The sequence below is a fragment of the Cryptotermes secundus genome, unplaced genomic scaffold (genome assembly GCF_002891405.2).
Source record: "Cryptotermes secundus unplaced genomic scaffold, Csec_1.0 scaffold62, whole genome shotgun sequence".
Lineage (NCBI taxonomy): Eukaryota > Metazoa > Arthropoda > Insecta > Blattodea > Kalotermitidae > Cryptotermes > Cryptotermes secundus.
The window spans coordinates 1,092,207-1,106,646 of NW_019727786.1; the positions used below are offsets into that span (position 1 = coordinate 1,092,207).

The 14,440-nt window shown below is 38.3% G+C and overlaps 1 protein-coding gene across 5 annotated transcripts in view; it reads left to right on the forward strand.

Annotated features, from left to right (window-relative positions):
- Window positions 1-14,440, forward strand: part of LOC111864936 (activating signal cointegrator 1 complex subunit 3) — a 134,303-nt gene that overhangs the window by 78,156 nt on the left and 41,707 nt on the right. For all 5 annotated transcript variants that reach the window (XM_023852569.2, XM_023852567.2, XM_023852568.1 and 2 more), the window contains 11 exons: window positions 346-486; window positions 1,059-1,179; window positions 1,691-1,868; window positions 5,679-5,800; window positions 6,636-6,781; window positions 7,769-8,162; window positions 9,267-9,379; window positions 9,785-10,033; window positions 10,494-10,714; window positions 11,249-11,354; window positions 13,407-13,631. In XM_023852569.2, the coding sequence (XP_023708337.1) occupies window positions 346-486; window positions 1,059-1,179; window positions 1,691-1,868; window positions 5,679-5,800; window positions 6,636-6,781; window positions 7,769-8,162; window positions 9,267-9,379; window positions 9,785-10,033; window positions 10,494-10,714; window positions 11,249-11,354; window positions 13,407-13,631 (2,016 nt within the window). The remainder of the gene's footprint in view (window positions 1-345; window positions 487-1,058; window positions 1,180-1,690; window positions 1,869-5,678; window positions 5,801-6,635; window positions 6,782-7,768; window positions 8,163-9,266; window positions 9,380-9,784; window positions 10,034-10,493; window positions 10,715-11,248; window positions 11,355-13,406; window positions 13,632-14,440) is intronic.

The following is a 14,440-nucleotide window of genomic DNA, read 5'->3' on the forward strand; positions in this document are numbered from 1 at the left end:
GCTACCACTGTTGCGTAACGTCATGTTTACAGGCATTACTGAGGAACACTGCCGAGAGTTGTTTATTGTTGCATAGTAACCGTGATGTCCCCTGTTACGTCACCGCTGGGGAGAGGAATGGAGTGTTGACTGGCCTGTTACTATAGCAGTGGTAGTTGCTCCGATGCTGTTACATCACCGTTGGATTGGGGGGGTGGGTGTGTTTACTGAGCATTGTGCTGTCTGCGTCTCAGTATATCAAAATATTTTCCTTGAGCCCATCGATTCCAGGGATATACTATATCAGAGCTTACCAGTGAATTTTACTTGTTCTGAAAATATATTGCTGTTTATAATATGTTACAGTTTGGGAAATCATGGTTGGAAAGTGAAGTGCAGAAGTATTACCAAGCAAATAATTCAACAGGTCTGTCAGCTGATGAATATGTAGAGACCATAATTGTTATGCTGAAGTCGGGTCGTTCAGATGATGAGCTTCAAAATGAGGTAAGAAAATGCAGCCATATTATTGTAGATATGAATGAAGGATATTGGTGGGAAAGCCAGAAGGAAGAGACTACTGGGAAGACCAAGGTGTAGGTGGTTGGACAATATTAAAATGGATCTTAGAGAGATAGGATGGGAGGGTATTGATTGGATTGATCTGGCTCAGAATAGGGACCAGTAGAGGGCTCTTGTGAACATGGTAATAGACCTTTGGGTTCCATAAAATATTGGAAAATTCTTGAGTAGCTGCAGAATTGGCGGCTCCTCCAGTAGGGCTCAGATCCATGAGTAAGTAAGTAAGTAAGTAAGTAAGTAAGTAAGTAATGAATAAGGTCTCTGCTTTTCTTTTAGTTTACTTTCCAGCAAACTAAACTACTGCCCATGCTCACGCGCATGCACGCTTACCCCACCCCCCCGAATGTGCCAGTGTACAGATTCTGAATTTGGCAATTTTTAGAAATTACATTTAAGAGGTTCTGAAACATCTGAATATACAAGGATGTTATTTTATGTCATGGAACTTGATTACATTCACTTCCTGACAAAATTAACCCTGTTTTTACCTTTTACAGCTGTTTGACCTATTGGGCTTTGACAGATTTGAGTTGATTCAGTCACTTCTAGAACACAGAAAAGACATTGTACATAATGCCTCTTTTTCAGAGGAGAAGAAATGTGTTTCATCAAAGTCAGGTAAGATTAATCTGTAGCTGTTTTGTTCCTAGACACAGTGAGGCCTTTGAGTCATGCCTAGGCTTCCAGAAATACTCGCACCCACTTCTGATAGGGGAGTAACAGAGGCCAGTGGAAAACATGAAAATATTTGTCTGGGGCATATTGTTAGGCTCTGAATTTTTTGAGGTGTCTGATATATTTAAGTTGTCTTTCTGGAGCATTGATCATGTTGTTGGAAACCAAGTATAGCACAACCATGAGTGTGTGGGAGTTTATTAGTTTATTAAATAAGGGGGGGGTTACTTTTAATATCCAAATATGGTTGAAATGCCCCAAATGTAGCATTTCACTAGTTTCTTTCTCAAATTTAAGTCCAATTTGCTGGTAAAAAGATTCTTCTTCTTGCTAAATGCAGCTTTTGCCATGGCAATCCTGGATTTAATTTCACTAGTACACCTTGCATCATGGTTATATAACAAGCACAATTTATATGCCTGTTAACTGAATCTGGAATGTTGTGAATCATTAGCTCCTGACCAAAGAAGACCAAATTATGGATGTCAAGTTGTTGTGCAATCAGAGCAAGAAAAGTTGCTGTTGAAACAAGTTCGCAAAGAAGAGAAAAAAGTTAACAAATTTGTGAATCGTAATGATGAAGAGGATGCTGAGGAACCTGAATTTAATCCTATTGAACTAAGAGCAAAAAGGTAAATTATTTTATTTGAGTGTTTAATTTGATACTGGGTTAAGTATGGACCCTACATAGTGTTTTGCATATGGATCACAATACATGCTAATGTTGTGGAGTACGTATGCTTGCTGTAAATGTCATGTTTGGATACTAGTGAGGGTTCTAATTATCCCATTAGCTGTCCACCAGAAACATGGGGGTTTTCCTTCTATTTATCTTCCCACCACATTCTGCATTTATCTTACAACCAAGCCTCTCCATCAGTCTGTTTTTCTCTATCTGCTGCCGCTCCTCAGTTTCTTCCCACATTCTTTCTTTTATTTGCATGACGTCTTTACAAACCTGTTGTTCCTATCTTATATTGATGTAGATCTTCGAAATTTTCCTTTCAGTCTCATGTTTGAAACTTTTGGGATTCTCCATTCCTTTTTAAAATGTGCCCATACCATTTTACTTGATTATTTATTAATTTGTCAACTATATTTATTTTGTTTCTTTTCTAATTTTTAAGGAAAGCATCCTGTTGTATGTTAGTGGTATATATGAGTATTCATTTTTCTTGTCAAACACAACAAGCACCAAATAACTCACATTCTATTGTGCATGCTTGTCTTTATTGGTCGTATAGTATCACTGTGTGTTTCGGCTGATGGAGCCATCATCAGGTAATACATAACAAGCCTTGTATTAGTGAATTACGCCTCCTATATGGATCGTATAATGTGTTTATCTTTGTGTTATGAATAATTTAAAATATGGCATGCCTCTCTTACTTTTACTAATCACCTTTATATGCACAGATTAAGTGGTTGTGTTTCTGTACTGAACCTAGACTGGTTTAAAATGTATTAAACAAGTATTTAAAACTTATTAAAAATCTTAAAATACTAAACACTATATTGAAAAGTTAAAATAATATTAAAATGTTAAAATTAAACTTGTGGAAATAGCATGTTCTGGATATTTGTAGTGTTTAATTCCCATCCTTAGTTTAAATAAATTAGATGTAGATTTACTCTGTTGGTCATGTTGGACTTTTTATTGTCTGTGACTGTATTTCATCTTATGGCTATTATCTTGATCCAAAATGTTGTGAATATGATGTAACCGTCTTCACTTATGTTGTTTATAATATTTCGACATTTGGCATTGGATCATGGTTGGGTGTGATTTGCTCCTAAGTTCAGTTAATGTTTACTACTTAGGGCATCTATGTTTAAATGTTGTCCAATTTTATCTTGCTAAATTATAATGTGTCCTTAATCCATGTCCTTCCATGATCTGCTTCTGAGCTGTAATCATTAATTACAAGGTGGTTCAGATGTGACTGGGACTGATTTTTTTTTTTAAGCCATAATTGCCAAACACTTACTTGCACATGTCAGTCTTCAACGTACTCCCCTCCGGAGTCAACACATTATTTCCAACATTCTGGAAGCATCCTGATGCCCTTTTTAAAAAAGACTTGTGGTTGGTGGCGTATCCAATCCTGAACAGCGTGGATGACGGCGTCGTTTTCCACAAACTGCATGCCTTGCAAGCCTGATTTGAGCCTTCTGAACAGGTAGAAATTAGCTGGGGCCAAATCGGGACTGTATGGCCAATGTGTCAGAGAGTTCCATTTCAGTTTCCGGAGGGCTTCCATTGTTGTTTTGGCTGTATGGGGGCATGCATTGTCTTGAAGGAAGGCTACCCGCTTTCCAGCTGTCTTCCACTTGGATCGGATCTTTTCCTTCACGTCTGTTGCCAGGAGGTCTGAGTAATAAGCTGCATTGACTGTTCTGGCATCTGTCAGAAAGCCTACATGGATAACCCCCCTGCCAGTCCCAGAAGAACGTTGCCATCACTTTTCCTGCCGAACGGCTCCTCCATGCACAATAGGCATGACTAATATGTATTTTCCCTTCAAAAGCTGAATATAATCATATTATATTACGAGTGAATTTACATGCTTTTCATGTATAATTTCCTTATAGGCCTATGAGATCAACAAAAAATCGTCCTGTGATTGACTGGTCGATTGCGATCAACGCATTGGACATGCCTGATCTAGACAATTGGCTCAAAGATGGTGGTAAGGTTGTCAGCCTTACACACCAGCCACTTTGCATGGACCCCATGGAAAACACAGCCTCTGTTGTTAAGGAGGTGTGTTTACTGTTTCATTGCCTGACAATGGACATCCTGTTCTTGTTCAGAGTGTCTGATGCGGGAATGTCTTTACATGTCACAATATTATCAGAAATTGCCCATACTGGAATAAGATCTGAATGGCACTAATGCTGTTAACAGTGAATTAATATTAACTTTGCAAGTCTTACGGCATTTTTATCATCTTGCTATAGCATATGATATTACTTTGTATCTTGTTTGGTACAATTGCTACATTGCAATATGTGGAAGGCATGTAGTGAATTTAATTCGCAGTGAATATAATCCTGGCATCAACCCGAAACTCATTCTTTTCAGTTAGAAATATGTTGATTCATTTATGTCCCAAGGAAGCCTTTAGTTTTTCATCAACTGTTAGTACCTAGGAAATGTTCAATGAAGAACAGACTGTTGTTCTTTGCCTCTTGGTTCTCTTCCTTTCACCTGCATACTTTAAACAATTCTGACATAAAAGTCGTCAAGCAGGCTTTAAAATTATTAACATACACTTCAGATCATAAATTTATTATTATTAGCATTGTGTTTTTTATATGTGACACATCTTGTATGTTCTCATACTTAATCTGGTAACACAATATCCATTACAGAAATTAAAGGTTACCAAAATTAGGAATGATTGGTTGAAAGTCTAGAAAAGAATAGAATTTATGTGCATTCTGTAGAACCTTTGTAGGCCTAAGCTAATATTGTAGAAGAAGTCATAAGTATTTGTTTGCAACACAAATATGAATATAACTTTATAGGCCTAAGCTAATATTGTAGAAGAAGTCATAAGTATTTGTTTGCAACACAAATATGAATATAACTTTATAGGCCTAAGCTAATATTGTAGAAGAAGTCGTAAGTATTTGTTTCCAATACAAATATGAATATAACTGCATCTACAGACATTCATAAGTGCAGGCATTTCTTGTGGTATGTGAAAAAAAAATATGCAAGTCTGTGTATGGAACACATACTTCTATAAGACAGCTTGTCTGAAACAGGAAGACAGCAATGGTGTGAGAAATTTTGTCAGAATCAACCAAGAGCTAAAAATATTGTTGAAGTAACATCTCTTTCTAAAGAAGTGTGAACACACACACTAACCATCTGTGTCCAAGGTGCAGGGGATTTCTTGAAAAGCTGTTAGTTTTAGAGATGATAAGGAAATTCCCTGCCTGAATTTTCATTGCCATGTGTGTCATTGAACATCATCCTGAGCCAGTTGAATGCATCCTGCATTCTCATACACTGTTTCTCTAAGATCCTCCCATCTGTGCCTAGGCCTCTGACTAATATCTAATGTTTTCCATGTCACCCATGTACTTTAGTTCATGCCCACATCTTCCTCCTTCATTTATCATTCCAGTAATTTTAGATGGAGAATACAATGGATGAAGTTTCAGCTGGTGTAATTTTTTCATATAATGACAATCATTTGTGTTTGTAGCATTTCTGATTTTGTGTTGCGTATTCCCTGTTGGTTCCTTGACAGATATTCCAAGAGAGTTTAACTTCTTGTTGACGTTATTCATGGTCCTACTTATTTGTTAGGATCAAGTAGTCTCCACAGTGCTTTATTCTGAAACACCCTCACAGTTTCATCTTCCCTTACAGTGAGAAAGCAAATTTCATTTAGAGTCTAATTGTATGATTGAAACAAATTTTTTAGGCAAGCAACATTAAAGGCTGCTATGAATGCTCCAATACTCCGAAACCGGGCGAGGGCAGCACAGTTGCAGGAGAACTATCCCCATGTGTATGATTCCCAGAAACAAGCACAGCAGACTTCAGGTTTGTTATACTGTCAATATTTTTCATCATCATATCCACTGTGATTAATGGAAGATTGTGGTAGACTGAAAGAATATCTTATGTTATCACTTGTGTTTCCATATTACTGATTGAACTCCCAGAATTGTTGTCTCTCTTTCCCTACAGCTAGCTCCATGCCTGTTGTTAACCCTTTGTTTCCCATATACTGACTAGATCTGCCTGGATACTTGATTTGCAACTGATACAGCCAAAGAGATTGGCTGGTTATATGTCAGCACTGGATTTTTGTCAGTAGATAATGTTAAGTGTGACACACTGAAGTTCAAAGGAAGGATAAGCTTTCACTTTAAATATTTCTGGTTTTGTTTGAAGGTCATTTGAGGATTGTGTGGTGGGTTTTTCTATTCAGCTGTATTCACCATCAAGCAACCTTAGCATTTTTAGGCAGGTATGGGTACTTCTGTGATGGAGCTAGTCAGTCAAGCAGTGATTTAGCAAAGCATTACATAACCTGTGCTGGAGTAGGGTTTTGTTACATGATGTGTACATGTCACCAGATTCTCAGTCTGTTTCCAATGGATGAAATACTGTTATAGAGACTGGTACTTTATTGAATATGTAAACAAATGTGAGATTAAGAAATACTCGGTTTTGTCGTACTGTTATAGGTGTATACAGATTTGTATTTTGAAATCACTGTTATCTTGTCATGTACGTATTTGGACGTGTGTATTTATTTTTGTCACTCAGTCTTTTGTTAAAGATAGTGAAGTCTTGTATCTGATTGTGGAAAGGTGATACTAATTTGCTTGCATTTGATGGAATTTTGAGTTTGGATTTGATTCTCCCACAGGATTCATAGCTGGTGTTAAAATGATGATGTCTGCTGATGTCAAGAGGACTAATACCAAGCAATATGAGGAAATTAATATTCCAGTATCAGAACCAGCACCAGTCTCTGTAGGAAATAATTTGGTACCAATTTCTTCATTGGATGAGGTGAGAAGAATATTTTCTAACGGCTAAAGTAAGGTCCCTGTTTTTAATCAGTTAAGCATCATACCATGAAGGCGCATGGAGACTGGGGATGTAGATCCACATATTCTTGATTACAGCATTGGGTGGAGGTTAATGGGTGGTTGCATTCCCTAGCTGCTTTACCCAAATGAAAAGTCTTAAGTATCCATAAGATAGGAAGCTGGATAGACCTAAGGATTTGTCTGGACACCATAGAAGAGAGAATCTTTCGTTCCTGCTGAGAATAAACGTCAGTTTTCTCAGCCATCCAGCCCATCATTACAACTGAGCTGCCCTGACACTATCAGTTAGAGTAGTTAACTACAGTTAGACTAGTTAATCATGTAATATAATCATTCTTTGTATTAGAAAGAGTGACAGAATGGCTTAGAAAATTGTATTGGTGAACATTCGTTGGAGCCATGGAGACCAAGATTAAAATATGAAGTGCATTGACGGACATTTCCTTTATATAGTAAATTTGTTGTGGTTTTCTTGTTTAAAATGGCAGTGTTGGCTGAGAAATATATATTCAGATCTGATCATTACAATACAGGATAGAATTAGATCAAGAATTGCTAATGAAACATTTAAAAGTAAAAAAGAAACAAATGAAAAACATTATATAAGAAATGCAAAGTATGGAGAGTTTATCTTCTGGGATATAATGCCATGCAGTGTGTTCAAAGTGAGGTTGTGTTTTGGAGGAACATATCACTTCCATCTTCATGATCAAAGAATAAGCCAAGCAAGATACCGGCAGGTAGCTGGCAGAGCTAATGGCGGAGGCAACATGTTTCTCCACAGCGTTAGTTGACTCTCAGTGGACTGGACATTGTTATTTCCCAGAAGATTTGCTTAGTGGGGGATGGATCACCTGAATGTCTGGCATTTGAGTAAAACCCTCTACCAGTAGCACTGTTAGTGATTTACGACTTGATTCAAATGTGCACAGTATTTTGTTTACAGGTCGGCCAGATGGCGTTCCAAGGTGTGAAGACACTGAACCGAATTCAGTCTGTTGTGTTTGATACAGCATACCACACCAATGAAAATTTACTGATATGTGCACCAACAGGGGCAGGAAAAACCAACATAGCCTTGCTCACAGTGGTGCACCAGATCAGGCAATTCATTGACCAAGGTGTTATCAAGAAGGATCAGTTCAAAATAGTATATGTGGCACCCATGAAAGCTCTGGCAGCTGAAATGACACAGAACTTCAGCAAGAAGTTGAATTGTCTTGGGATATCTGTGAAGGAACTAACAGGAGACATGCAGCTGACAAAATCAGAAATAATGCAGACACAGATGCTTGTCACTACTCCTGAGAAGTGGGATGTAATCACAAGGAAAGGAACAGGTAAGATGCTCTGTAAAAACAGTGAGGTTCCTTTGTGAGGCCAGATTCAGGCAGAAGAATTTGACACTTCTGTTATCAAGTTATCAGTTACATGATAGGTACCCCTGTTGCCTGACACTGTGTTTACAGGTGTTGCTAGCAACGCTGTAGGGAGTTGGTTATGGCTGTATTCCTTGTTACGTCACCGCGGCAATGGTTGCCTGGCGCAGCCGTTTCTCTGCCACGTCACCGTGGGGGGGGGGGGGGTTTACCGGTCATTGCATACTTGTGGAAGGAGTGGGGGTATGTGACATCACTCTCGAGACCGCAGAGTTCACATGACCCCTACTTCCCGTTGCACCATTCACGTTACAATACATAAGTGTTTTGCAGCTGTTCTGTCAAAGAAAAAAGCCACTTTAGGTGTGTTAAGCACTGTGCAATCATTAAATAGTTTCTGTTACCAAACATATGTGAGGGAAGACTGAGTAGTCAGAACCAGTCTGCTATAGTTTGAGAGCTGATTCAGGAGGGAATGTCACTTAAAATGTCAAAACAGCATTATTCCTATTTTGAACCATTGGGGAGGTACTGGTGATTTAAGATGTGCAAACAGCATGATGCCTGCTGCTGTGAAATTTGATAGATGGCAACACAGGTCATGGTTTCAGTTAGCTCCTTTGAAATTTGATAGACGTCAGTGCTAGTAATGGTTTCAGCTGTATAAACACTTTTTATTGCCAGTTGTTTTTTACCCCTCATTGAATGATAGTCATGATATTGCATTAAGATAAGGTCAGAGTCATGTTGTCTTCATGCATGTTTCAGCAAAACGAATTAACAGTTCACGCCCACTGAATACGCTGGTATCCATGACATTTATAGATTTTGTGATTAACATCAGGGTAGCAGTTGACAAATAACATAGGAAATGCCAAATCCTGAAGAGGCAAGTTTATTTCTATGTGGCAGAGATTATGGAAAATAAGGGTGGTTGGTCCACAGAACCAAGTATATAACATAATTACATACCATGGTGTTAATTATTGAAGCACTAATTGTACATTACCTTAGGGAAGGAGATGAGATGTGATCTTTAATTTTAGCAACCAATGTGATTTACAGGAGATGTTGCATTGACAAATCTGGTCAAATTGCTCATCATTGATGAAGTGCATTTATTACATGGAGACAGAGGTCCAGTTGTGGAAGCACTTGTTGCAAGAACTTTGAGACAGGTGAGTATACTTTATGGTATACTTGTATTTGCAGAAAACTCTTGTAGGCAGGAAAGGAGAAGAATCCAAGATAACTGAAAATAATGGATAACCTAAATGCCGATATCTAGTGAATTCTGTTTAAAGCTGGAACCTGTAATGAACTGTGGACTGTAGAGTTTGCTGATCATGCTACTGCTCATTAATCAGTGAGACAGCTATCTTTCCCATAGAAGAAAGCTGCCCTTGTTCAGTGGTAGGCCTTTGCAGAAAACAGTAAAATTATAATGAAACCTTGATTCATCTTTTTTGTCAGGGGTCTCCAACTTCAGGTAAAACCTACTGAGTTGAGCCCAATGGTACTAATGTACTGTTGTCACAAACTCTTAGATCTTATTTGTTTTACTGTTTTTCTCCTTTAAACAGGTTGAGTCATCACAGAACATGATTCGTATTGTGGGTCTTTCAGCCACTTTACCAAATTATCTAGATATTGCAAGATTTTTGCGAGTGAATCCGTACATTGGTCTCTTCTACTTTGACTCACGTTTCCGTCCAGTTCCTCTTAGCACAACGTTTGTGGGTGTAAAAGCAATTAAACCACTGCAGCAGATGAGTGATATGGACGATATATGTTACGAAAAAGTTGTGGACATGGTGCGGAAAGGACACCAGGTTTGTAAACCATATTTTTTTGTTTTAAATTAATCTTTGTGTTAGTGATAGGCCTTTAATTTGATTGCTTAAATCCGTAGCTGCTAATTCTGTTTTTAGTATTTTCAGACTTTTTGACTGTGAAGGAGGAATGTGAATCTTGAATTTTCAAGGTCAAATCAAGGCAAAAATGTCTTGATTTGTGCACTGGCTATCCAATTTTGTACTTGGTTAAAATCAGACAACACAGTATGAGTCAGGAATGTTTATTTTCTAAATAATCTTCCACAGTCTGCCTACTGTGTGACGCTTTAGTACCTATGCTGTTGAAAAATATTCATAATAAACCTTTGGGTCAATGAACCATTTGCCTAGACAGTAGGAGTATATGTTATAATTGTCTTCTGTTGAACTGTGGTTTAAATTGTCATTTTTACATGAATAGAGTTGATCACTGTAGTGATGTGGAATGGTTTTGCAGGTAATGGTTTTTGTACATGCCCGTAATGCTACGGTAAGGACAGCAATGGTACTGAAAGAGAATGCTGTGCAGTGCAACCAACTGAAGATTTTTGAACCAGATGAAAATGGAGCTGTTGGACAGGCAAAGAAGGCATTGAGCCGGTCACGTAATAAACAGCTTGCAGAGTTGTTTCCGTGTGGTTTCTCTATACATCACGCAGGAATGTTGCGCAGTGATAGGTAATGCTCCTTCAAGTTCTTTTAAAGAATACGAAGATGACCATGTTTTCTCATGCTAACTGATGTTTGTCTCTAATTTGCATATAAATATAAGATATTTTTACATTCTGTATATTGTTCCATACAGTGGTTTTGGTGATTCTCTTACCATGTGTGTACTGCCCCAAGGTAGGATCATAGGAAGACCCCAGGGAAGCAATTTAGACCAAAATGAGTTCTAGTCTAACTGCCACTTGTCCTTGAAGTTAGTGCCAACTTTAGTGGATAGAGGGTTTCGCATGGTCAGCGCTATGAATCCCCATGGCTGTTAATTTTGGCATTCTATACCAGAACCACAACTTCGTCATTCAAGTAGCTCGTCAGTTATCCTCACGAGGCTGAATGGACCCCGTTCCAGACCCACTATTTCTCAGAAAATCTGGTAACGTTGGGAATAACCCAGGCCTCTGGATCCATAGGCAGGAACTCTGACCACTAGACCACAGAGGCCGTCACATACATACATACATGCATGTATTTTGTTTTGTTCTTCAGATCATTGGTGGAAAAGTATTTTGGTGATGGCTTAATCAAAGTATTGGTCTGTACTTCAACCTTGGCATGGGGTGTGAACCTGCCAGCACATTGTGTGATTATTAGGGTAAGTTACACCATTTAGTTTCCAGGCAGAGGTCTATGACATTAAGGCATGCACAGTTGAGAATTTAGATAGGAACTATAGAAATGGGAACATCTATATCCTATCAGACAGTCAAGCTGCGATTAAAGCACTTGGTACACACCATATAACTTCAAAATTGGTCTGGTACTGCCACCAGTCCCTCATACAACTGGCCAAACATAACAGAGTTCAGCTGATATGGGTGCCAGGCTATGAGGGTATTGTAGGGTATGAAAACACATATCAACTGGCAAGAACAGGATCTGAATAGCCACTCATAGGACCTGAACCAGCTTGTGGCATCTCAGTAGGAGAGTATTGCTGGGAATGAAACCGCAGATCAACTGGCAAGAACAGGATCTGAACAGCCGCTCATAGGACCTGAACCAGCTTGCGGCATCTCACTTTGGGTTGCCAAAAAAGCGTTCAGGGACTGGACTGATAGAAACCATAAAAATACTGGGAATCCATAATCGAACTCAGACAGGCAAAGGGTTTTATAGCAGGATCCTCTGTCAGAAGAACGAAGGATCTGTTGAGATTAAACAGAGATCAACTAAGATGGGTGGTAGGGTTACTTACCAGACACTGCCACCTGAAAGGACACCTTTTCAAGTTGAGACTGACAGATAACCCAACTTGTGGAAGGTGCCTACAAGAAAACGACTCAGCCACACACATACTGTGTGATTGTGAGGCCATAGCTTATTTAAGATTTTGTCACTTGGGTCAGTTTTTCATGGAACCAAGTGACTTTTATGATGCCCCCATAAGCAGGGTCCTACACTTTATTAAAAGTGTATGATTAATAAAGGGCTAATCCAAGGGGAAGCACAGGCTGTGCCATAGCTCAAGCGGTTAGTCGCTGACTTCCCACCAAGGCAACCTGGGTTCGATCCCAAGTCTGGTCAAGTGGGATTTGTGGTGGACAAAGTGGCGCTGGGGCAGGTTTTCTCCGAGTACTTCGGTTTCCCCTGCCAATCTTCATTCTACCAATTGCTCCGCAGTCACCCTCACCTATCATCTGGGGCTGGTACAGTAGGCCAGAAGTGGCCGCAGTACAAGGGACGTAGTCCCACCCCACTAGCAATAAAAAAAGGGGGGGAGCACAATAGATCATTGAAGGTCGCAGTGCTGGGGCCGGTTTCTATGGCCCACCCCTTACCTACATACACCATTTATTCTGTTTTTTTGTCCATATTTTACTTCCTGCCTTTTACTTGTCTTTTCACCTTTTTCCATCCATACTTTGCAACTTCCTTCTTGAATTATTTCTGAATTTTTTTGGGTTAATTATGAAATCATATAAATGGCTCTAACTATTACATTGTATTACATTGCTTTGCTTTGAGGTGCTGAGGGTCCAAATCTCAGCCCAGAGATCATATATCGTAACTGAGGTTTTTGTGGTTTTTCTCATTTTCTCCAGGAAACTGCTGGGTTAATAACATAACATAGGCCATGACCACTTCCTTCCGTAACATTTTCAAGTGATGATTCATAATGTAGCTAAAATTACAAATATGTAACTAATGTGGCTATGGAGCAGTGCCCTTCTTTAGAAGCTGAAAGTTGGTGTGAAGTCAAGAAACTCTGCCTTTATGGAATCAAAAGACAAGAGTGTACCATTCTTCTGAATATGAGTCACTTGTATCTAGTTCACTCTCTGACATTAATTTTTTTGACATAAATTTTATTGTCCTGTAATCTCTGCATAAGTCTTCCAAGTGATCCTTCTCAGGTTTCCCAACAAAAATTTTGTGTTTTTCATCTCGCTCATTCTTTAAAGAGGTGTATTGCTTATGCACTTCAGTTCTAGTCATTCCTGACTCTTTTGGGTGACTGTCATGGTAGCATGTTGTAGAGAAAAATTAAGAAAACTTTTTCACATTTTTTTACATTTTCACATTTGTGTCAGAGTTCACATTTCTTATTCAGTAATAATCATCTCACGAAATGTGAAATGAGACACTATGTAAGAGCAGCAAAGTGTTCATGTATACTGTAATTTTTCATGTTTTTGTTTTCAAGGGAACAGAAATCTATGATGCAAAGCATGGCTCATTTGTTGATTTGGGGATTCTTGATGTATTGCAAATATTTGGACGAGCTGGCCGCCCTCAGTTTGACAAGTCTGGACATGGAATTATCATCACATCTCATGACAAACTGACTCATTACTTGTCTCTTCTGACGAATCAGCTCCCTATTGAAAGTAATTTTATTTCATGTCTGGCTGATAATCTCAATGCAGAGGTAAAGTACACAGCTTTATTACATTAAGTTTGATGCTTTGTGGTGTAACCCCTTCTGATACTTTGTCTCATATCCCAAAAACCCCATTTCAGTTCTTCATTTAACGGAATCAGTATGTCTGTTTTGTATTCTACTTCACTGTATCTGCTGACAGTTTCCAGTGAAGAGACTTGAAAATTTTGGTGTAGCAAGAAACAAAATCGATGAAGATACCGTTCTTTCATAATTTAATTATTTACTAAATTAATTTTAAGTGTAAATATTATGAGTTATTTAATGGGTGTCATTATCACATGATTAGCTTCACACAGTTTAATTAATGTTGTCATTATCAATGCACTCTTTACAGTAAATCTTATTTGTTTAGCTTAACACAGTTCAGTAGCTATCACCATTACTGAGGCACAGTTTACATTAAACTAAATGCACTAGATGAGACTTTTTGTTTAATTTTTTACATTTAAAATACATCTGTGTAAATTTCCCAAATTAAGATGTCTAGGTAATTTGTAATAAGATTTAAATATCTGCCCAGTAAGTAAGTTCTTTTCTTCTTCAGTACGCATGGTTCAAAGAAGGTCCTGTCCAGCCGTGTCATTTCTTTCCAGTTAACTGAATATAATACTGAGTTTAATTCACTTGTTCCATAATCCATAAGCCATTCTTTTACAGGACTCAGTCTGATGATTTAAAATGTAAACAGTAAATTAAAATTGGCCATAGTGATCCATCATATTCAGAGACATGGACTCAAATGGAGAAGGTTCTATATTCTTATTCAGACTTTCTGAAAATCAATATCGGACTGA